The sequence below is a fragment of the Salmo trutta genome, chromosome 4 (genome assembly GCF_901001165.1).
Source record: "Salmo trutta chromosome 4, fSalTru1.1, whole genome shotgun sequence".
NCBI classification, from domain to species: domain Eukaryota; kingdom Metazoa; phylum Chordata; class Actinopteri; order Salmoniformes; family Salmonidae; genus Salmo; species Salmo trutta.
In genome coordinates, this window is record NC_042960.1 from 54,667,767 (window position 1) to 54,691,047 (window position 23,281).

The window sequence follows — 23,281 nt, forward strand, 5'->3', positions numbered from 1 at the left end:
TGCACATCCCTAACACACACACACACACACACACACACTGTACACACACAAAAATGCTTGCAAGCACGCACACGTACCCATTAGCTGTGCCTGTGTGCGTCGGTGCGCTCAGGGAGGTAGGGGGCAACAGCAGAGGAACTGGGGGTATCTGAGTGGCTCTCCTCTCATCCCAAAACAAACCCCCGTTTTGCCCCCTGCCGCGAGTCACTCTCTCTGCAGCGTGAGCACAGGCCCCCAGCGTGATCCTCCCACGCCCCACATACCTACCCCTCCTCCCCATCCCATCAAAACACCCTCTGTGCACAAACAACTCACACACACCCCTCGCCAAAAAAAGCCAACCGCCCCAAAGCCTTCAGAGGCAAAACAAATTTAGAAATGGGAGAGACACTTCCAATGTGTTTTCTGCTCCAGTGCGTCTTGTTCTCACATAGTCAGAGTTGTTTTCTACAGGTTTGGGACTTGCCGAGAGGTCATCTGATGTGCTGTCTGGGCTGCAGGTTCCTGCCAGTTCAAGGTTGAAACTTGACAGTGACTGTTTCGGACAGACTTTGTCTCTTTCTTTTCTGCTGAAGGTTGAGAGGAAAGGAGTAGAAAGGACAGAAAAGGAAAGAAAAAGGAGAAATGAGGAGAGGAGAGTAAAAATGAGGAAAACCGAGCCAAGAGCTTGAAGACAGACCCATCCTCCTTGTTTTCTGATGAGATAAACCGCTTATAAACAAGCAGGGATTTTCTCCAAGTGTCAAAATGAAACATAAGCAGGCTTTAGGAGCTAGCTAGCGGGTTTGGAGTGGATGGAGACTGATGGTGCTGGCGGACAGAGGAGACAGCAGGTGACAGTGTGGAGTGTGACGTGGGGTATTGATATGCTGGGAATGGAGCTCAGAGCAGATGGACAGAGCAGGCTGGCTCTGTGTTGCTCCTCTGAGCCCTGGCTCCCTCTCACTATCCCTTTGGACGGACACACACACACACACACAGCCCCCCCCCCCCCCCGCCCCCATCACACACACATACTCTCCCGAGTGCCCACTGGCCACCAAGTCACTCCAGGACACAAACGCTTCATGCTCTGCCATCATGAATAAGTGTTCAGAGCAACAGTTAGACAGATCAGTGGAGTTCTTTCGTGCTGCTATGGCAGATGTGCTTGACTAATGACTGCTGTGGTAGATGACTACCTCCAGGCCAGTGACTGATCTGAGGACAGTGGTGAGTGGTGGGTGAGAGCCACACAGAGAGGGGAATTTTGGTGTGGTAGAAGTGTAGTGGAGAGAGTCAGAGCATGGCAGCTCAGCCTGCTGATACATGAGGGAGAACACAGAGTGGTCAGAGAGATAGGGGGGAGATAGAGGGATGGAGGGAGCATCATGATTCTGGGAACGCTTCTATGGGCAGATGGACGGATGGGTCTGGCTGTGTACAGTTCTGAGGATCAGGTTTCTCTATCTCTCTTCCTCTCTGTCTCTTTTTCTTTTGCTCCCTCACTCTCTGTCTCCTGTCTCTCCCCTTCCCTCCTCTCTTTCTGTGTCTCCTGTCTCTCCCCCTTCTCTCCTCCCTCCCTGTGTCTCCTGTATCTCTTCCCTTCCCTCCTCTCTCTCTCTCTGTCTCTCCCCCCTTCCCTCATCTCTCTCTCTGTCTCCTGTCTCTCTCCCCTTCCCTCCTCTCTCTCTGTCTCTCCCCCTTACCGTCCTCGCTCTCTGTCTCTCCCCCCTTCCCTCCTCTCCCTCTCTGTCTCTCTCCCCTTCCCTCCTCTCTCTCTGTCTCCTGTCTCTCTCCCGGTCCCTCCTCTCTCTCTGTCTCTCTCCCTTTCCCTCTTCTCCCTCTCTGTCTCTCTCCCCTTCCCTCCTCTCTCTCTGTCTCCTGTCTCTCTCCCGGTCCCTCCTCTCTCTCTCTGTCCCTCTCCCAGTCCCTCCTCTCTCTCTGTCTCCTGTCTCTCCCCCTTTCCCTCCTCTCTCTCTCTATCCCTCTCCCGGTCCCTCCTCTCTCTCTGTCTCCTGTCTCTCCCCCTTTCCCCCCTCTCCCTCTCTGTCCCTCTCCCTTTCCCTCCTCTCTCTGTCTCCTGTCTCTCCCCCTTTCCCTCCTCTCCCTCTCTGTCTCTTTCCCGGTCCCTGCTCTCTCTCTGTCTCCTGTCTCTCCCCCTTTCCCTCTTCTCCCTCTCTGTCTCTCTCCCCTTCCCTCCTCTCTCTCTGTCTCCTGTCTCTCTCCCGGTCCCTCCTCTCTCTCTCTGTCCCTCTCCCGGTCCCTCCTCTCTCTCTGTCTCCTGTCTCTCCCCCTTTCCCTCCTCTCTCTCTCTGTCCCTCTCCCGGTCCCTCCTCTCTCTCTGTCTCCTGTCTCTCCCCCTTTCCCCCCTCTCCCTCTGTCCCTCTCCCGGTCCCTCCTCTCTCTCTGTCTCCTGTCTCTCCCCCTTTCCCTCCTCTCTCTCTGTCCCTCTCCCGGTCCCTCCTCTCTCTCTGTCTCCTGTCTCTCCCCCTTTCCCCCCTCTCCCTCTCTGTCCCTCTCCCTTTCCCTCCTCTCTCTGTCTCCTGTCTCTCCCCCTTTCCCTCCTCTCCCTCTCTGTCTATTTCCCGGTCCCTGCTCTCTCTCTCTCTCTCTGTCTCTCTCCCTTTCCCTCTTCTCCCTCTCTGTCTCTCTCCCCTTCCCTCCTCTCTCTCTGTCTCCTGTCTCTCTCCCGGTCCCTCCTCTCTCTCTCTGTCCCTCTCCCAGTCCCTCCTCTCTCTCTGTCTCCTGTCTCTCCCCCTTTCCCTCCTCTCTCTCTCTATCCCTCTCCCGGTCCCTCCTCTCTCTCTGTCTCCTGTCTCTCCCCCTTTCCCCCCTCTCCCTCTCTGTCCCTCTCCCTTTCCCTCCTCTCTCTGTCTCCTGTCTCTCCCCCTTTCCCTCCTCTCCCTCTCTGTCTCTTTCCCGGTCCCTGCTCTCTCTCTGTCTCCTGTCTCTCCCCCTTTCCCTCTTCTCCCTCTCTGTCTCTCTCCCCTTCCCTCCTCTCTCTCTGTCTCCTGTCTCTCTCCCGGTCCCTCCTCTCTCTCTCTGTCCCTCTCCCGGTCCCTCCTCTCTCTCTGTCTCCTGTCTCTCCCCCTTTCCCTCCTCTCTCTCTCTGTCCCTCTCCCGGTCCCTCCTCTCTCTCTGTCTCCTGTCTCTCCCCCTTTCCCCCCTCTCCCTCTGTCCCTCTCCCGGTCCCTCCTCTCTCTCTGTCTCCTGTCTCTCCCCCTTTCCCTCCTCTCTCTCTGTCCCTCTCCATTTCCCTCCTCTCTCTCTGTCTCCTGTCTCTCCCCCTTTCCCTCCTCTCCCTCTCTGTCTCTTTCCCGGTCCCTGCTCTCTCTCTGTCTCCTGTCTCTCCCCCTTTCCCTCCTCTCCCTCTCTGTCCCTCTCCCTTTCCCTCCTCTCTCTCTCTGTCTCTTTCCCGGTCCCTCCTCTCTCTCTGTCTCCTGTCTCTCTCCCGGTCCCTCCTCTCTCTCTCTGTCTCTTTCCCGGTCCCTCCTCTCTCTCTGTCTCCTGTCTCTCTCCCGGTCCCTCCTCTCTCTCTGTCTCTCTCCCCTTCCCTCCTCTCTCTCTGTCTCCTGTCTCTCTCCCGGTCCCTCCTCTCTCTCTCTGTCCCTCTCCCGGTCCCTCCTCTCTCTCTGTCTCCTGTCTCTCCCCCTTTCCCTCCTCTCTCTCTCTGTCCCTCTCCCGGTCCCTCCTCTCTCTCTGTCTCCTGTCTCTCCCCCTTTCCCCCCCTCTCCCTCTCTGTCCCTCTCCCTTTCCCTCCTCTCTCTCTGTCTCCTGTCTCTCCCCCTTTCCCTCCTCTCCCTCTCTGTCTCTTTCCCGGTCCCTCCTCTCTCTCTGTCTCTAACTGACACTTATTTAGATATCTTTCCTGCAATACAACAGGCTTGGCTGCCTCTTTCTCTTCCTTCTCCTCTTTTGCCTCCTCTTCTCCTTCCTTTCCTCCACCTCACTCTGTACTGCTGTTTTCATCCCCCCTAGGAGTGCGGACGGATTGGGGGCGGGCGGGGGGCAAAAAAAGTGCAAGCGCTGGTGAATTGGTAATAGGCTATCATAGTGCTGCTGGAGGTCTGTAAACCATTAAAGAAATGTCAACGCGGCATAGGTATGCCTGGAATTATGGGTCAGCAACCAGGAAACATTTCCGGCTTCCTATTGGCCAAAGCAGCGCCCTATAATCTGTCACAATCCTGCATTTGCAGTGACAGCAGTGGGAACATCCCCTACTCACACAAGGAGGGTGAAGGAAACACATTACCGCATGCATGTGTGTGTTTTTATGCATGTGTGCATGTGTACACGTTTTCCCGTGCATGTGTACTGTATACTGTATAACGACATATTACTTCCTCAGTGGAAATCTTACACGGTCGTCGACCAGAACGTAACGTCCAAAGCGGATATCAAAAAGCTTGAACATCCCAACATCCTATTAATCCTTAAGAGTCTATTGACGCACGGCTGAGCCAATTTAAGTAACATGTTAAAAAAATCCACATCAAAATCCGTCAGTTTAAACTAGAGATATCAGTTTTTTAGCATGGGCTGCGTCTCAATCCAACGCATCTGCCTATGTCGGCCTTCCACATCTGCAGTGGAAGGTGGCCGAGCTACAGTGGTCTTCTCACAAAAGCTTCTGTAGCATCTGAACGGTTTGGCCTAAAAACTAATATGGATAGGGGAGACTTTCACAGACACAATGGTGTTCTCCGTTTTGCTCTACAACCCACACAAGTGTCTGAACTTGGTAACACTGATGTGCCAACTTCTGTCTGTAGTGTCCAAACTGTTTAAGCTACAGACTAATATGACCCCATTATGGAAAGGAGAGACGAACACGATGGTGGTCCCCGTTTCGCCCCACAAGTGTCAGGGGACTCGTCTGAAGGTAACTCATACAAACGAATTAAAGTATGGAGGTAGTTTTGTGCCAACAAAAATAAGGGGTTAAATATGTGTAAAAAAAAAAAAACATTTTGTGAGCTTTCTTAAATCTCCTAGATATAGGACAGACACTTCAAAGCCTTATTCCTTATGATGCATTTGTTTTACTGTCTTTTTTTTTGCCATTTATGAATGTGTTTTTCAATGCATTTCCATGGGCTATAGTAGTAAAGGCCAAATTCAATATCTTATCAAAAAACATTTTTATATATTTTTGTTTTGATACCTACAGGGGTCCTAAAATTCTAAATCAGATAGCTAAATGATCCATGGTATGACCATCTTAAAACAATTCTATATGTTACAACCCCCCACACCCCAACAGCTTAGACTTTTAGAGGTTAAAAACATAACATTTTAAGCATGAAAGTTTTGGTTTCTACATCCATTAAGTCCATCATGTAGGATATGTCTAGTTGATCTGACACTTCCATATTCGCCTCCCTTCCTGTTGCCACTAGCTACCACTCTCTGCACAAAGGAAGGCATGCTGGGATTGGCATTGTGGGCGCCACGCTGAAGTCACCCTGTTTGTTCTCATCACGATCTTATTGCCTAACGACAATTCCTCAAAAAGCACACGAGCATAAAACATCAGAACACAGAGAGACCACCAAAGGCTTAACCACCAGTGTGGCTGGGTAGATAAGATGCATTAGATAGGTGGGCAAATGGGAGGGAGGGAGGGATGGATGAAGGGAAAGAGAGAGCGGGGTTGCTGCTCCAGCATTTGTTGACACAGATTTACAATGAGACTCCCACAGCTCCACACATTACTGTAACGCGCCATGTCAATAGCTGTTTGGTGTTATAAAGCAGCAGTGCCAAAGATGTCTGGGAGTGATGCCCTTTCCCTGATAACCAAGTGTGGCTCTGAAGTCAGGGAGGGGAGTACGAATCACGAATAGCAAATCGTTCCTTCTCTTTTCCCTCTTTCTCTCTCTGCCCTCCCGTACTCTCTCCTCTTTGTTTCATTTTCTCTTTCTCTTTCTCCTTCTCTGGTCTCGTCCCCTCTCTCTCTCCCTCCTCCCTCTGTTTATCTTTATCTCTCTTGGATGTCCTAGAGACTGGAGGCTCAGCATGACTGGATTTAAGCATTAGCTCAATCCTATCTACTTCCAGTCATGATTGGATGACAATTTCTCAAAAAGGAATGTCACCAAATCCACACACAACCACCTAGTCCACTATACAACCACTATAAGGCACTAGCTACCCTGACATCCACGAGTATCCTCTAGCACAGCCAAGTTTTGTTCGGTTCATGCACTTACTTCAAAAACCCAGAAAAGGCCTAGCTAAAGACAGTGAAGCCTTGTGGGAGACTTGGGGTTTAATGTCTGACATTCACCTTCAGGAAAACTTGATGAGTGCGGAAAATGAAGAGGCCTGTTTGGCCATAATGAGGGTTACACCAGTAGCAAGCCGACTGCATTTTACAGGAAGGGAGAATGAACCCAAACCCTTCAGCTGCTGCTGCTATTAGGCATTAGTGGTTGAAGAGCCCATTTTGGAAGCCGTTCTGTAGATGTACTGAAACGGGCTGATTACATGTAAACACTAGCCAGGATGGCGTCAGGTCCAAAAGGGGTGTGATCAGAGAGAGGCTAGTGTAGTGGTGCAGTCTGTACTGGAGCATTGCAGATGATGATGCAAACCAGTGAGAGAGAACTGTCATTGCGGAGTGCATGCATGAGATAGGCAGGCTAAACCTTACCCACACCATGGCTGCCTATATATAGTACAGTGCTACAGGAAAGAACCCTAATACCCATCCACTAGCACAGAGACCATCAGAACTACCCTAGTGTCGATCTGGTCTTCTTTCTCCAGATATTCTGGACCATGATCATCATTCTCTTTCTACATGGCAGAGATAAGGGAATGTTCTCCTTGGATGTGATGGTAGAATCCTTGGCCCTTGTACCCTCATCCTGTCTCACCCCCACCTCCAGGCTCCTGTTGGCTTGGTTCTGATAGAAATCCATGGGCTTAGGATGCTGCCATCGCCCAAGCACTGAAGGCTCTTATCAGGGTTACCACACTGGTGCTAGAAGCACATTTTCACACACGTATGCATACTGTAGACACACTGGCAGTTGCTAACAGAGGCACACACAGAGACAACAAACACGTATGCAGGCACACAAACACATCGTGCCAGCTTCCTCCTCATCTCCATCTTTCATTTCTCTTGCTATGCTGCCTGCTGTTCATTTTCTGTCTTTAAGATGACCCTGCAAACAAGTGAGCTCCTAGTAAAATCGCATCTAAACATGCAGAACCCTGACTCTCTCTCTCTCTCTCTCTCTCTCTCTCTCTCTCTCTCTCTCTCTCTCTCTCTCTCAATTAAATTCAAAGGTATTTGTTGGCATGGGAAGCATGTATACATTGCCAAAGCAAGTGAAATAAAAGGGAAATAAACAATGGAAATAAACAATAAAAAATGAACAGTAAACATTACACTCACAAAAGTGTTAAAATAGTATAGACATTTCAATGTTATATTATTGGCAATTTTGCAACAATGCGCACATAGTTGAAGTATGAAAGGCAAAATAAATAAACAGCTAAATATAGGTTGTATTTACAGTGGTATTTGTGCTCCAGTGGTTGCTATTCTCTTGTGGCAACAGGTCACACATCTTGCTGCTGTGGTGGCACACTGTGGTATTTCACCTAATAGATACAGTATATGACTTTATCCAGATTGAATTTGTTTTCACATTTTTGATGGAACTGTGTAATATGAGGGAAATATGTGTCTCTGATATGGTCATGCAGTTGGCAGGAGGTTAGGAGTGCAGCTCAGTTTCCACCTTATTTTGTGGGCACTGGGCACATAGCCTGTCTTCTCTTGAGAGCCAGGTCTGCCGATGGCGGCCTCTCTCGATAGGAAGGCCATGCTCACTGAGTCTCTCTATCTTTATCTCTCTCTCTCTCTCTCTCTCTCTCTCTCTCTCCCTCCTTCTCTCTTGCTCTCTCTCTCCTTCTCTCTTGCTCTCTCTCTCCTTCTCTCTTGCTCTCTCTCTCCTTCTCTCTTGCTATCTCTCTCTTTACCCCCTCTCTCTTTCTCCCCCCACTCTCTCTCTGTCACGTTCTCTCTTCCCCCCTCTATCGCTCTCTTTTTTTTCTCTCTCTCTCCCCCTTGCTCTCTTTCAATTGAATTCAGTAGACTTTATTGACATGACAAGTGAAATTACGTACATTGTCAAAGTATACATACAACAACAATGGCGGGACCAACAGAAATAAGGTGTCAATAGTAGTAGTAGTGGAAATAATATTACCATTAAGAGCAACTACAACAACAATATTAATGAGAATAATAGTACATTAAAGCAATAGTAGTAGGCCAGTCTCAACATGACTGAAAAGCAACATGACATGGTATGAAAGCCAGAACTGTCACGTATGTCGTACAATGAAGGAGCAGACCAAAGCGCAGCGTGTGTATCGTTCCACATTTTCTTCATTAAACTATGAAACTATGCAATACATACAAATAAACTGAATGAACACAACAACAAACCGTGACGAAGAGTTACAACATACACTTACTCAAAATCAATCTCCCACAAACCCAGGTGGGAAAAACACTTACTTAAGTATGATCTCCAATTAGAGACAACGATGACCAGCAGCCTCTAATTGGAGATCATCCCAAACAAAGCCCAACATAGAAATACAAAACTAGAACATAACATAGAAAATCTAAACTAGAAAAAAAACCTGTCACGCCCTGATCTACTCTACCATAGAAAATAACAGCTTTCTATGGTCAGGATGTGACAAGAACAAAACAAATTGGTAAATATTATTGACATTACATTGCACATTTTGGCTTTTCACCCAATCAATATTAGATTTTTTTCTTCATCTTTTATAGTTTCAAATTCTTTGTACTGAATGATCATTTTTAAGAAAAAAAATATCTTTGAGCATTTATCACAGCTCTGCAGAGTGATCACAGCCTGTCCTCTCTGGGCAGCCAGGTTTGCCTGTGATGACCGGTCTCTATGGCTCACTGGACCCTCATCCTGTCTCACCCCCACCTCCAGGCTCCTCCCTGTTGGCTTAGTCATTGTTTTCGTCAGTTTTCTATCGGTCACAGGGGTCAGATAATCTGCCACTATGTACTGTCTGTTCAGAACCAAATACCATTGAAGGTTACTTAGATTTTTTTGTGGTGTAATTCCAATTGGTGATATATTTTATTTTTGCTTTGTCATAATTTGGTTGGGCCAGATAATCTGAGTGCTGTTTTTAGATTCTATGAGTTAGTGAACTAAGCCTCAGAACCAGCTGGCTGAGGGGACTTTTCTGTTGTTTCATCTCTTGACATTGTTGGGCTGTGATGAAGATTTTCGAGGTCGCTTTGTTTTTAAATGATTGTAAAATGTGCTGGCTCTGTTTTATATTCGAATAAGGAGGGGGTATTGGCCCAATTCTGCTCTACGTGTGTTATTTTGAGTTTTTCTTTGCACTTGCAAAACTCTGCATGCAGTATTTCGATTGGATATTTGTCCCATTTGGTAAATTCATTATTGTAGAGTGGACGCCATACTTCACTGCCATATAGAGCAATTGGTTCTATAACTGACTGGAACATTTTGAGCCAGATTCTAATTGGAATTTCCTTTTAATGGCATAGAATGCTCTTTTTGCTTTGTCTCTCAGCTCATTCACAGCCATGCGAGAGCTACCTGTGTTGCTGGTATTTAGTCCTAGATATGTGTAGTTTTTGTTGTGTTCTAATAGAACTGTGTCCAAATAGAATTTATATTTGTGATCCTGATTTCCGGACCTCTTTTGGAATATCATTATATTCGTTTTTTTAGGTTAGAGCCCAGGTCTGACAGAACCTGTGCAGACGATGTAGGTGCTGCTGTAACCCTTCCTTAGTCAGAGACAGTAACACCAGGTTATCTGCGTATTCTTCTAATGTTTTTGCCAATTCATTAATGTAGATGTTAAATAGTGTTGGACTTATTGAGCAGCCCTGTTTCACTCCACGTCCCTGAGAGAAAAAGTATGTTTGCTTGTTGCCAATGTTAACCTCACATTTGTTTTTCGAGTACATTGATTTAGTAACATTATATATTTTCTCTCCAATAACACTTTCAATTAATTTGTAAAAAATACCTTTGTGCCAAATTTAATCTAATGCTTTCTTAAAGTCTACAAAACATGAGTAGATTTTACCTTGGTTTTGGTTTACTTGTTAGTCAATTAGAGTGTGGAGGGTATAAATATGGTCTGTTGTACAGTAATTTGGTAAAAGTTCAATCTGGCTTCTTCTCAGGACGTGTTCATTAAGGAAATTAAGAAGTTTTCAATTTATGATACTGCAGTGAATTTTCCCCAAGTTGCTGTTGATATGCATTTTTATAGATTGGTGTGATCCAGCCTTGGTTCTAAATATCAGGGGAAATACCTGCATTTAGAATTTGTGGTCTATATACTTTTTTGTACCTTATTTGTTCTTAGGATGTGTTTGTATTGCTTCAGTGTTTCCCCATGTTGAAGGCGTATATTTTGTTGTTGTCTGGTTCTGGTTAATTTATTGGTCCGTCCGCAGTTCCATGAGTCCTCTCTCTCTCTCTCTCTCTCTCTCTCTCTCTCTCCTCCCTATCTCTCTCATTCTCTCTCTCTTCCCCCATCTCTCTTGTTCTCTCTCTCTCTCTTCCCCCTATCTCTCTCGTTCTCTCTCTCTTCCCCCATCTCTCTCTCTTTCATTCTCTCTCTCTTCCCCATCTCTCTCGTTCTCTCTCTTCCCCCATATCTCTCTCTCTCTCTCTTCCCCCAACCTCTTCCCCATCTCTCTCTCTCTCTTCCTCATCTCTCTCTCTCTCCCATCTCTTCCCCCTCTACATCTCTCTCTCTCTCTCTCCTCCCCATCTCTCTCTCTCTCTCTCTCTCTTCCCCCCACCTCTCTGTCTCTCTCTTCCCCCCACCTCTCTCTCTCTCTCGCTTTCTCTCTCTTCCCCCATCTCTCTCTCTCTCTCTCTCTCTCTCGCTCTCTCATCTCTCTCTCTCACACTCTCTCTCTTCCCCATCTCTCGCTCTCTCTGTCTCTCTCTCTCTTCCCCATTAGTGTCTCTCTCTCTCTCTTCCCCCATCTCTCTCTCTCTCTCGCTCTCTCTCTCTTCCCCATCTCTCTCTCTCGCTCTCTTCCCCCATCTCTCTCTCTCTTCCCCCCATTTCTCTTTCTCTCTCTCCCCCATCTCTCTCTCTCTCTTCCCCCCATTTCTCTCTATTTATCTCTCTCCCCCTCTGTACTGTAGATGTATGTTCAGGGCTGGGGTTCTGTATCACCACTCAGCACACGTTCACATCAATAACTGGGAATATTAATTATCACTGCAGTCAGAGGCTGTTTATTATCCTGATAGGAATATAACACAGGAAACTGTACTTTGATGGCATGGTACTATTTAATTAATAATCTCAGAATTAGTCTGTTAAATAGCAAATGTGAGTAGAGTCAGAAATTTTGCATAAAAATAGACCTACGGTATTTACTGTAGACATATGTGTTTTGGATGTACCAAGTCTGTAAATCGACTCCAGTAATGCAGCATGACTTGCCTAGCTCCCATCCAGCCAGAGAGAGAGACCACTTTGTCCACTCCATCCTGCTAGCTAAATTCCCCCAAGTCACCAGTCACAATTAACCAAGCGTCATCAGTGGACTTTAGATCTTACTAATGACACGCCTGGTTAAATAACAACATTATAATGATAATATAGCATGGGGATTGGAGAGGGTGTGTGAGGGGTGGTGTTGTAGTGGTGGATGGGAACCTCCAGCAGTGAGGCAGGCCGTCAGGGGCAGGGAGAGGTCTGGTAAACCCACACAGAGCCCACTGAGCCTGGGCTCCCTATCCTGCCGAGGCCCCTGGACTCTCAATCTCTGGATATATACAGTACAAAAAGGTGTCAAGGACTCCAGGTGCATAACCCGACTTAAAAAAGGTAATATTCTCACAAGGTAATGAACCTTAAAGCTTCAAACAAACAACGGTGATATTGGGGCGGCATTCATTTACTTGAATGATAGATTTCACAGTCAATATCAGTTTAGCATTTCAACACCTTGTCATTGTCAATGCCATTTATAATTGATACGCAACCAAAGGCAAACAATAGATTGGCCACCACAGGAATAGCAGTAGCGTTAGTATACAGTGTGTGTACTATATTATGCAGCTCTGCATTGGGGTTTATCAGAATGCGTCCGAATGGGAGAAGCAATAGGGTGGAGTCAGGGCTGGAGAAATGCCACTCAACTGCAAAGCAATCTTATCATGGAGTTGCAGGCAGCTCTCCCTCTCTCCCGCTCTTTTGTTTCCCCTGCCTTCCTCCCTGCCTCTCTCCCCATCCACCCATTCTCGTCCTCAGCTCAGTGAATGGAGGAATGAAAAGCATCCCAATTAACAACATAGGTTGTTATTTGCTGAGGATTCATAGTTAACCCATTCCATCTGCTTGGTTGCTTTGCTGTCGAGTGTGTATAGAGGGCTTCAAGCACACTCACAAAGGGGCAAAAACACCTACGTCCTGCAGGACCTGGTCTAAATGAACGCTTTCTCTGACAACAGCCATAGTTTATTCATTATATTCTGTTTACTCTCTCTCTCTCTGTGTGTGTGTGTGTGTGTGTGTATGTGTATGTGTATGTGTATGTGTGTGTGTGTGTGTGTGTGTGTGTGTGTGTGTGTGTGTGGGTGCTCGTTCGCAACCGTGCCCAGGTATGCAGTATATGTATTTATCCTATTACAAAGGGAGAAAATGTACTAAACTCATTTAATTTGATGTGATTTATTAGGATCCCCATTAGCCAACGCCAATTTCAACAGCTAGTCTTACTGGGGTCCGAAGCATAATGAAAAAGACATTACAGACAAAAGACTTACAAGTCAATTTATATACATTTAAAAATATGAACATGTAGTGTGCGTGTGTGTGTGTGCATCTATCAGTTACACATACATGTCAGTACATACACACAACAAGTAGGTCACATGGAGGAGAGGCGCTGTGCCGTGAGGTGTTGCTTTATTTGTTTTTTAAAACCAGCGCCAGAGAGGGGGAACAGGAGTAGATGTGACAGACGGCCTATAATACTGTACGTTTCCTTGAATATATTCTGGACCTGGGGACTCTGAAAAGACCCCAGGTGGCATGTCTGGTGGGGTAAGTGTGTGTGTCAGTGCTGTGTGTATTTGGAACTTGGCATTTGTCATTTTCAACACATTAATGTTTCTTATAAAAACAAGAAGTGCTGCAGTCAGTTTCTCCTCAACTCTTAGCCAAGAGAGACTGGCATGCATATCTGTTCTGGGCCAGCTGCAGGTTAACTAGGTATTTCTTTGCAGCACTTGACCATATGACTGGACAATAATCTAGATGAGATAAAACTATAGCCTGCAGTACTTGCTTTGTGGATTGTGGTGTCAAAAAACAGAGCATCTCTATATTACGGACAGACTTCTCCCCATCTTTACAACCATTGAATCTATATATTTTGACCATGACAGTTTACAATCTAAGGTAACACCAAGTGATTTGGTCTTCTCAACGTGTTCAACAGCCATGCCATTCATTACCAGATTCAGCTTAGGTCTAGAACTTAGGGAATGATTTGTAACAAATACAATGCTCTTAGTTTTAGAGTTGCTAAGGACCAGTTTATAACTGGCCACCCATTCCAAAACTGACTGCAACTCTTTGTTTTAAGGGTTTCAGTGACTTTATTAGCTGTTATTGATGATGTGTGTATGGTTGAATCATCAGCATACATGGACACACATGCTTTTTTTAATGCCAGTGGCAGGTCATTGGTAAAAATAGAAATGAGTAGAGAGCCTATAGAGCTAACCTGCGGTACACCACACTTTACATGTTTGACATTAGAGAAGCTTCCATTAAAGAAAACCCCCTCTGAATCCATAATATGGCAGAGGTTGAAAAGCCATAAGACATACGTTTCTCAACAATAATGGTCAATGATATCAAAAGCTGCACTGAAATATAACAGCCCCCACAATCTTCTTATTATCAATGTCTTTCAACCAGTCATCAGTCATTTGTTTCAGTGCAGTACATGTCGAGTCCTCTTCTCTATAAGGAGATGATTGTGGACTACAGGAACACACCCATTTTCATCGATGGGGCTGTAGTGGAGCAGGTTGAGAGCTTCAAGTTCCTTGGTGTCCACATCACCAACAAACGTACATGGTCCAAGGACACCAAGACAGTCTTGAAGCGGGCATGACAAAACCTATTCCCCCTCAGGAGACTGAAAAGATTTGGCATGGGTCCTCAGATCCTCAAAAGGTCTACAGCTGCACCATCGAGAGCATCCTGACGGACAAATAAATGGGCAATTAAGCCAACATGCTACTGCCTGAACCGTAGCTGGGCTTAGAGAGAGATAATACATCCCACTCTCAGAAACCCTGTGGAGAAGACCTCTGTGTCTGCAAGCTAGAGTACAGTGCCTTCGGAAAGTATTCAGACCACTTTACTTTTTCCACATTTTGTTACGTTACAGCCTTAATCTAAAATGGATTAAATATACTTTTTTTTCTCTGCAATCTACACATTATACCCCAGGTGACAAAGTGAAAACAGATTTTTAGAAAACATTTCCTGTTTCCATCTCATCCTTGAGATGTTTCTACAACTTCATTGGAGTCCACCTGTGGTAAATTCAATTGATTGGACATGTTTTGGAAAGGCACACACCTGTCTATATAACGTCCCACAGTTGACAGTGCATGTCAGAGCAAAAACCAAGCCATGAGGTCGAAGGAATTGTCCTTAGAGCTCAGAGACAGGATTGTGTCGGAGCACCGATCTGGGGAAGGGTACCAAAAATGTTCTGCAGCATTGAAGGTCCCAAAGAACACAGAGGCCTCCATAATTCTTGAATTGAAAAAGTTTGGAACCACCAAGAGTCTTCCTAGAGCTGACCGCCCGGCCAAACTGAGCAATTGGGGGAGAAGGGCCTTGGTCAGGGAGGTGACCAAGAACCCGATGGTCACTCTGACAGAGCTCTAGAATTCCTCTGTGGAGATGGGAGAACCTTCCAGAAGGACAACCATCTCTGCAGCACTCCACCAATCAGGCCTTTATGGTAGAGTGGCCAGATGGAAGCTACTCCTAAGTAAAAGGCATATTTCAGCCCGCTTGGAGTTTGACAAAAGGCATGGACTGGGACACTAGTCAGGATCGAGTCAAAGATGAGAGTGCAAGAGCAAAGTACAGAGAGATCCATGATGAAAACCTGCTCCAGAGCGCTCAGCACCTCAGACTGGGGCGATGGTTCACCTTCCAACAGGACAACGACCTTAATCACACAGCCAAGACAATGCAGGAGTGGCTTTGGGACAAGTCGCTGAATGTCCTTGAGTGGCCCAGCCTGAGCTCGGACTTCTCAGAAGAGACCTGAAAATAGCTGTGAAGCAACACTTCCCATCCAACCTGACAGAGATTGAGAGGATCTGCAGAGAAGAATGGGAGAAACTCCCCAAATACAGGTGTACCAAGCTTGTAGCGTCATACCCAAGAAGTATCGATGCTCTAATTGCTGCCAAAGGTGCTTCAACAAAGTACTGAGTAAAGGGTCTGAATACTTATGTAAATGTGATATTTCAGTTTTTGATTTTATATACATTTGCAAACATTTCTAAAAACCTGTTTTTGCATTGTCATTAATGGGTATTATGTGTAGATTGATGATAACTTTTTTTTTCAATAAATTTTTTAATAAGGCTGTAACGTAACAAAATGTGGAAAAAGTCAAGGGGTCTGAATACTTTCCGAAGGCACTGTATATAGTGAACATTACTTCCATGATACATAGTAGTGTAGAAACATATATTTTTTTATCTTACCACAAATTTCAAAGCACAACGATTCTCCATCTTGGTTTGTACTTGGCATTTGAGTTTGCCATTGTAAAGGTGCCAAAGTTATCAGTGAACATTAAATTTGTCTTGGGGATATTTTTCACAGTAAGGTATTCAATCTATCATGATACTTTGAATGTGGGATGTTTTAGTCCATTGAGTACAATACATTTTAAGCAAGTTAAAACTTATTTAATGTATTTCTATACAATTTAAAAACTCTAAAAGGCTGTTTGGAGAACAGAAAAAAACTAGCAGAAATGACCCCAGCCATTATCACACTGGTTGCTGTAGCTTCATTCACCTCAGTTGATCTACATACACATAGCCTATTAGCTATACAATTAGCCGATACACATTAAATTAACTCACATTAAAATCTGTTAGCAGAAAAAAGTATTTTATTAACAAAAGGTCAACAAATACATTTCCTTTACAGATCTTTTTGTTGTTGCAGTTTTAAAGCAAATTTCCTGCAATTCTACACATTTTGCCATGGCTTATGCCATGTTTCATGTTTGAAATTTTTATTGTCATGGGCACAAGTACGGTGAAATGTCTTTCTTGCTTACGCTTTCCCAACAATGCAGTAATCAATATTAGTAGTGCTATAAACAATTCATGTACAAGTAATGTAGAACAAAAACAAGAAATTGAAGTAAAGAATAAGAAAAACACAAGAAAGTAAGTAAGCTATATTGAGAGTCAGTTCCAGGATCAGTGCCATTACCATATTTACAATGTGCAGGGATACTGGAGTGGTAGGGTTAGATACTGTATGTATAAGGGTAAGGTGACCAGGCATCGGGATATGTGATAAACAGAGTACCAGCAGCATATCTGATGATTTTATGTAAGTGTGTGTGCCTGCATGTATGTCAGTATGAATGCGTATGCGTGTTGTGTGTGTGATCAAATTAAGTGTGTGTGTATGTTGGAGTGTGAGTCTGTGTGAGTGAGTGTGTAGAGTGTGTGAGTGGGTATAGAGACAAAAGTGGAAATAAAATAGAAGGGTCAATGCAGATAGTCCGTGTAGCCATTTTGTTAGCTATTTAGCAGTCTTATGGCTTTGGATAGAAGTTGTTCAGGAGCCTGTTGATGTCAGACTTGTTGCTCCAGTACCACTTACCGTGCGGAAGCAGAGAGAACAGTCTATGGCTTGGGTGGCTGGAGTTTTTACCAATTTTATGGGCATTCCTTTCACACTGCCTGAAATAGAGGTCCTGGATGGCAGGGAGCTTGGCCCCAGTGATGTAGTGGGCTGTCCGCACCACCCTCCGTAGCGCCATGCGATCAAGGGTGGTGCAGTCGCCATACCAAGCAGTGATGCAGCCAATCAAGATTATCTCAATGGTGCAGCTATATAACTTAGTGAGGAATTGAGGGACCATGCCACATTTTGTCAGCCTCCTTAGGGGGAAGAGTTGCTGTCGCACCTTCTTCACGACTATTTGCATGAGTGTGGACCATTTTAAGTCCTTAGTGATTTGGACACCGAGGAACTTGAAGCTCTCTACCTGCTCCACTGCAGCCATGTCGATGAAGATGGGGGTGCGCTTCGAAATTGCACCTTGTGTACTCTACTATTGTAACTCTCAACAGTAAGTTCGCCTGCCTGCGGCCCTGAGGCAGACCCTTTTGTAGTGTAACCGCAACATTACGGTGGGGTCATCTCGGCTCACACGGATCCTACAGGGAAAGGCAGTGTTCATATTTAGTGAATGGGTTAGCGTTAGCGAGCCGGTAAGCATGGGCCAAAACCTTCAAAAGACTTAGCCCCAGCTATTTATTATTTACGATGGGTAAATTTATGGAATAATTCCATTGAGCAAGGTTGCTTCGTTCCTCAAGGTGAAAGTAGATACGTTTAGCACTTAATGAATGTGGCCCAGGCCTCTCCCTCATATATCAGCTTAATATTATTGAGATGTTTTAAAATCCCATTATGGTGTTTCTCCTTGAACAAGTCATGCTTTTATAGCACTGCCCTGTCTTTAAATCTGACCTTTTGTCGGCCCAGGAATTGGACAGTAGAAAAAAAATTGATCAGTGTGAAAAAAAAGCGCTGGGGGAAAAAAAATGGTGAGCTTGCACTCCAAAAAAATCTGGTGAATTGACTTGGAATTGGGAGGGAAGCCATGTTGTGGAGCAATAAAAATGTGCTTAATTCCAGGTTACAGATGGCTGAGAGGGCCGTGAAGGGAAGGAGATTGCTTTGCATATTTGGGTAATCTTGTCACAAATCAATGCAGATCTTGGCACCTTTTTCATAAAAAATCGTCCTGCTGCGTTATTATTAGAACAATTTGTTTGGATCGACAAAGGGTTCCATTTGGACTGAAACACTGGAGGATGAGGGGGGAGAAGGGGGGAGAAAGGGGGAGAAGGGGGGAGTAAATGGAAAACTATTCAGGGCCATTTATTTTTGTCTCCTCTTTGAACATAAACAACTTTTTAAATGTATGTGGGCCTTTGGGTGTACCTGTGTGGGTGTACCTGTGTGGGTGTACCTGTGTGGGTGTACCTGTGTGGGTGTACCTGTGTGGGTGTACCTGTGTGGGTGTATGTGTTTTTGTGATAAATATGATTGATTTGTATCATCATTGGATTTGATTTGTTTGCGAACTACTGTATGTGCATGTAACTGGTAATTTAACAAACACTCAGAAATTCAGGGAATGTTCTAGAAAGTTTGCAGGAGAACAAATAAGTTGGGAAAGCTGTTTAGCTTGAAAAATAATATTGAAAAAGGAGGGAGAAAGTCAGGGGAAAGCGTGACATAAAGGCTGTGATGACAGAAACATCTAATCCAAAAAATACCATTCTTATCAGGTTCTAGTGGATTACTATGAGCCTCCTAACCAGAGAATCCTTCCCAGCCAGACACTCTCCTCAGCTCAGGGTTTGTGGATCAATAGGCCTGCATTGATCTCGCTCCTCCTGTGGCTGGATTCACTTGGCCTGCCTCTTAGTCATGCACACACACACACGCATGCATAGGTGTGTGCTTCCACACACACATACATACCCTCCAACAGCGCGCACCATTCAGGCCATTCGGATTGTCTGATCGTGTGAATATGAGACGTGCGGGACTTATTTCTCTCCAGTGAGTAGCACTGAGTGTCAACCCAACTGCATCCCTCTTGGTGCCCACCATACGCCATGGCACTTTGATCAGTATCAGGGAACAGCTGTTTGTGTGGGAGAGGGCCATGACACTTCAAGCTTGTTACCTTGTTGTGGTGACGACAGTTCCACACACCAGGACTAACCTCTCTGTCTCTATTGTTTTTTCTCCAGATGACTCGGCCCATCCAGGTGAAGCCGGCTGACAGTGAGAGCCGTGGAGGTATTTGTCTCATTTTCTGACATCCTTTTTTTATCTCTCATTCTGTTTCTTGTTTCTGCTCTCTCTATTTTGCTCTCTTTTTTTTCCAGCTCTCATTTTTTCTCTCTTTTTCTCTCTTTCCCTTTCTTTTGCACTTTCTCTTTCAATCTCTCTTTCTCTCTCTCTCTTTCACAGTCTCTCTCTCTCTCTCTCTGTTGCCTGTGTTTATCTGATTGATGCTCTGCGTATTCATTTTAATTAAGGAGACGGTGGTTGGTTTTGCAGGGGACTGAAGGCAGCTAGTGGCTTCTGCTGCTTGCCTGTCTGCCTGCCTATCTAACCCTGGCCTCCCTCTGCCAAGCACATTATCATACTACTGTGAATTAAAAAGTGATTAGAGCCCTACAGTAGAGCCCCCTTAACCCCCCCCCCCCTCCCCACACACACACACACACACACAAACTCCACACACACAATCTGTTTGCTTAAACGGACGTGTATGTTCTAGACAAGAGAGTATAGGGGGAGGCGGAGGAGGGTGGGAGCATGCATAGCTTGCCAAACAATCAATAAAATTCACAGGGCCCTTGCCAAGATCCTCATTTACTTGGCCTTCATTTTGTCGTCTTTGATCTCTCTGGTCTTTCCTTTACTCGCCACGGATCTGCATAGATGTTAATGTGATGAAGGGATGGAACATCCTTTAAGTTTTTTTGGGGGGTGGGGGGGTTCATATTGTGTGACAGTGTGTAGTGACAGTGTGTGATGAAACGAGTGCTATGGAGTTCTATTCTGAAGAGCCTTGTGAGAGGGAGAGATTTTCCATGCCTCAGTTAGTGAGAGACAGAAGGAGAGAGGCAGACAGAGAGAGGGAGAGAGGCAGACAAAGAGAGAGAGAGAGGCAGACAAAGAGAGAGAGGCTGACAGAGAGAGGTAGAGAGGCAGACAAAGAGAGCGAGAGAGAGAGGCTGACAGAGCGAGAGAGAGAGGCTGACAGAGCGAGGTAGAGAGGCAGACAAAGAAAGAGAGGGAGGCAGACAAAAAGAGAGAGAGGCAGACAAAGAAAGAGAGAGGGAGGCAGACAAAGAAAGAGAGAGGGAGGCAGACAGAGAGAGAGAGAGGGAGAGAGAGAGGCAGACAGAGAGATTGAGAGAGGCAGACAGAGAGATTGAGAGAGGCAGACAGAGAGAGGGAGAGAGGCAGACAGAGAGAGAGCATGAGAGAGGGAAACAGAGAGAGAGGGATGCAGACAGAGTGAGAGAGAGAGGGAGGCAGACAGAGAGAGGGAGAGACAGCGAGAGGGAAAGCAAAACAAAGAAAACAAGAGCAGGAAGCTAATCCTTCCCATGTCCCACTTCTGCACCAGCTTTACCTAGAAACCGCTGTCTGTTTTGGGTTAGGATGCATTAGGTCAGCGGGCAACTTGGCCGCCTGTCAGATGACGCAATGTTCAAAAGGACAGCCTAATTTCTAGAGATTGATCGAGAAAAGGCGAATAGAGATAACAGATCACAGCACCTGCTCATCTCCCAGTTATTTGTCCCTAGCCCCTCTAGCTCCCCATAGCCCCCTGGCTCCCCTCGTCTCTCTATCCCCCCTAGCCTACTTATCCCCCTATCCCCCGGCACCTCTAGCCCCCTGGACCACCTAGCTCCCCATAGCCCCCTGGCTCCCCTCGTCTCTCTATCCCCCCTAGCCTACTTATCCCCCTATCCCCCGGCACCTCTAGCCCCCTGGACCACCTAGCTCCCCATAGCCCCCTGGCTCCCCTCGTCTCTCTATCCCCCCTAGCCTACTTATCCCCCTATCCCCCGACACCTCTAGCCCCCTGGACCACCTAGCTCCTCATAGCCCCCTGGCTCCCCTGGTCTCTCTATCCCTCCTAGCCTACTTATCCCTCTAGCCCCCTGGCACCTCTGGCCCCCTGGACCACCTAGCTCCCCATAGCCCCCTGGCTCCCCTGGTCTCTCTATCCCTCCTAGCCTACTTATCCCCCTATCCCCCGGCACCTCTAGCCCCCTGGACCACCTAGCTCCCCATAGCCCCCTGGCTCCCCTGGTCTCTCTATCCCTCCTAGCCTACTTATCCCCCTATGCCCCTGGCCCCTCTAGCCTCTGGCCCCCTAGACGCCTGGCCTCCCTAGCATTCTAGCCCCTTGCCCCCCCTAAACCCCCGACCAGTCAGCACTGAGACAAGCAGGGGTCTTGTGCTGTCAAGATTGATGCCCCTTAAAGGCCCATTGATTTTGCCATTGTGGTGGTGTGTGTTCGCATTAACAATGACACTCAGCTGTCTTTTTCAAATCAAATGTTACTTGTCACATGCTTCGTAAACAGCAGGTATAGACTAACAGTGAAACGCTTACCATGCCGACAATGCAGAGAGAATAAAAAGAGAAATAATATAAAAATAATAACACAAGGAATGAATACACAGTGAGTAGCGATAACTTGGCTCTATACACAGGGTACTAGTACCGAGTCGATGTGCAGGGGTACAAGGTAATTGAGGTAGATACACTATGTGGACACCTATTCAAATTAGTTTATTCGGCTAGTTCAGCTACACCCATTGCTGACAGGTGTATAAAATTGATCACACAGCCATGCATTCTTCATAGACAAACATTGGCAGTAGAATGGCCTTACTGAAGAGCTCAGTGACTTTCAACTTGGCACCCTCATAGGATGCCACCTTTCCAAAAAGTAAGTTTGTCAAATTTCTGTTCAACTGTAAGTGCCCTGGTCAACTGTAAGTGCTGTCATTGTGAAGTGGAAATGTCTAGGAGCAACAACGGCTCAACCCTGAAGTGGTAGGCCACACAAGCTCACAGAACGGGACCGCTGAGTTCTGAAGCGCGTAGCGCGGAAAAATCATCGTCCTCGGATGCAACACTCACTACCAAGTTCCAAACTGTCCCTGGAAGCAACGTCAGCACAAGAACATTCTAGACAAACTGTGTGGCAACAGTTTGGGGAAGGCCCTTTCCTGTTCCTTTGTCATTATGGGGTAGCTTCCGTCTGGCCACTCTATCATAAAGGTCTGATTGGTGGAGTGCTGCAGAGATGGGAGAAACTTCCAGATGGACAACCATCTCCACAGAGGAACTCTAGAGCTCTGTCAGAGTGACCATCGGGTTCTTGGTCACCTCCCTGACCAAGGCCCTTCTCCCCCGATTGCTCAGTTTGGCCAGGTGGCCAGCTCTAAAAAGAGGCCACTGTGTTCTTGGGGACCTGCAATGCTGCAGAAATGTATTGGTACCCTTCCCCATATCTGTGCCTCGACACTATCCTGTCTCAGAGCTCTACAGACAAATACTTCAACCTCATGGCTTGGTTTTTACTCTGACATGCACTGGTAACTATTGGACCTTATATAGACAGGTGTGCACCTTTCCAAATCATGTCCAATCAATTTAATTTACCACAGGTGGACTCCAATGAAGTTGTAAAAACACCTCAAGGATGATCAATAGAAACAGAATGCACCTGAGCTCAATTTCAAGTCTCATATCAAAGGGTCTAAATACTTATGTAAATAAGGTATTTACGTTTTTTTTAAATACATTTGCAAACATAGATTGATGAGGAAAACAATTAATTTAATCAATTTTAGAATAAGGCTGTAACGTAATACAATGTGTAAAAAGTCTGAATACTTTCCGAATCCACTGTAGCTGCCTTAGCAAACTCAACTAGTTGCTACATATACAGGCAAAAGCTCTCTTTCTCCTTTGTCCTTTATGGACCACACCTCCCTCCCTCCAGTCATGCCCAGGGGGAGATCTTAATTAGACTTCCTGTTCTGGGGAGATGATGACACCAGGGATGGACCATGCACCAGGCCACTGGGGGACCGGGCTCTCCATCCTGTCCGCCAGCTTCTAATTACTCACTTAATCTCATTACGGGGAGGACAGATCACAGCACCTGGGCCAGACTGGCCGTTTGGGACTGACCCCCTCTACCGTATACCTGCAGGACCCCTCACCGCAAGGACCAGCGCTCACTGGTTATTAACAATAGATTTTTTTTCAATTAACTTGTTATGTGTACCAATGGTAAGAATGTCCAACAGTCCTCAACTTTGGTAGCCTTTGTAGTAGCCA

At 46.1% G+C, this 23,281-nt stretch overlaps 1 protein-coding gene across 11 annotated transcripts in view; it reads left to right on the forward strand.

Annotated features, from left to right (window-relative positions):
- LOC115192639 (CUGBP Elav-like family member 5) overlaps positions 1-23,281 on the forward strand; it is a 335,938-nt gene that overhangs the window by 185,350 nt on the left and 127,307 nt on the right. For all 11 annotated transcript variants that reach the window (XM_029751379.1, XM_029751383.1, XM_029751380.1 and 8 more), the window contains exon 3: positions 19,146-19,194. In XM_029751379.1, the coding sequence (XP_029607239.1) occupies positions 19,146-19,194 (49 nt within the window). The remainder of the gene's footprint in view (positions 1-19,145; positions 19,195-23,281) is intronic.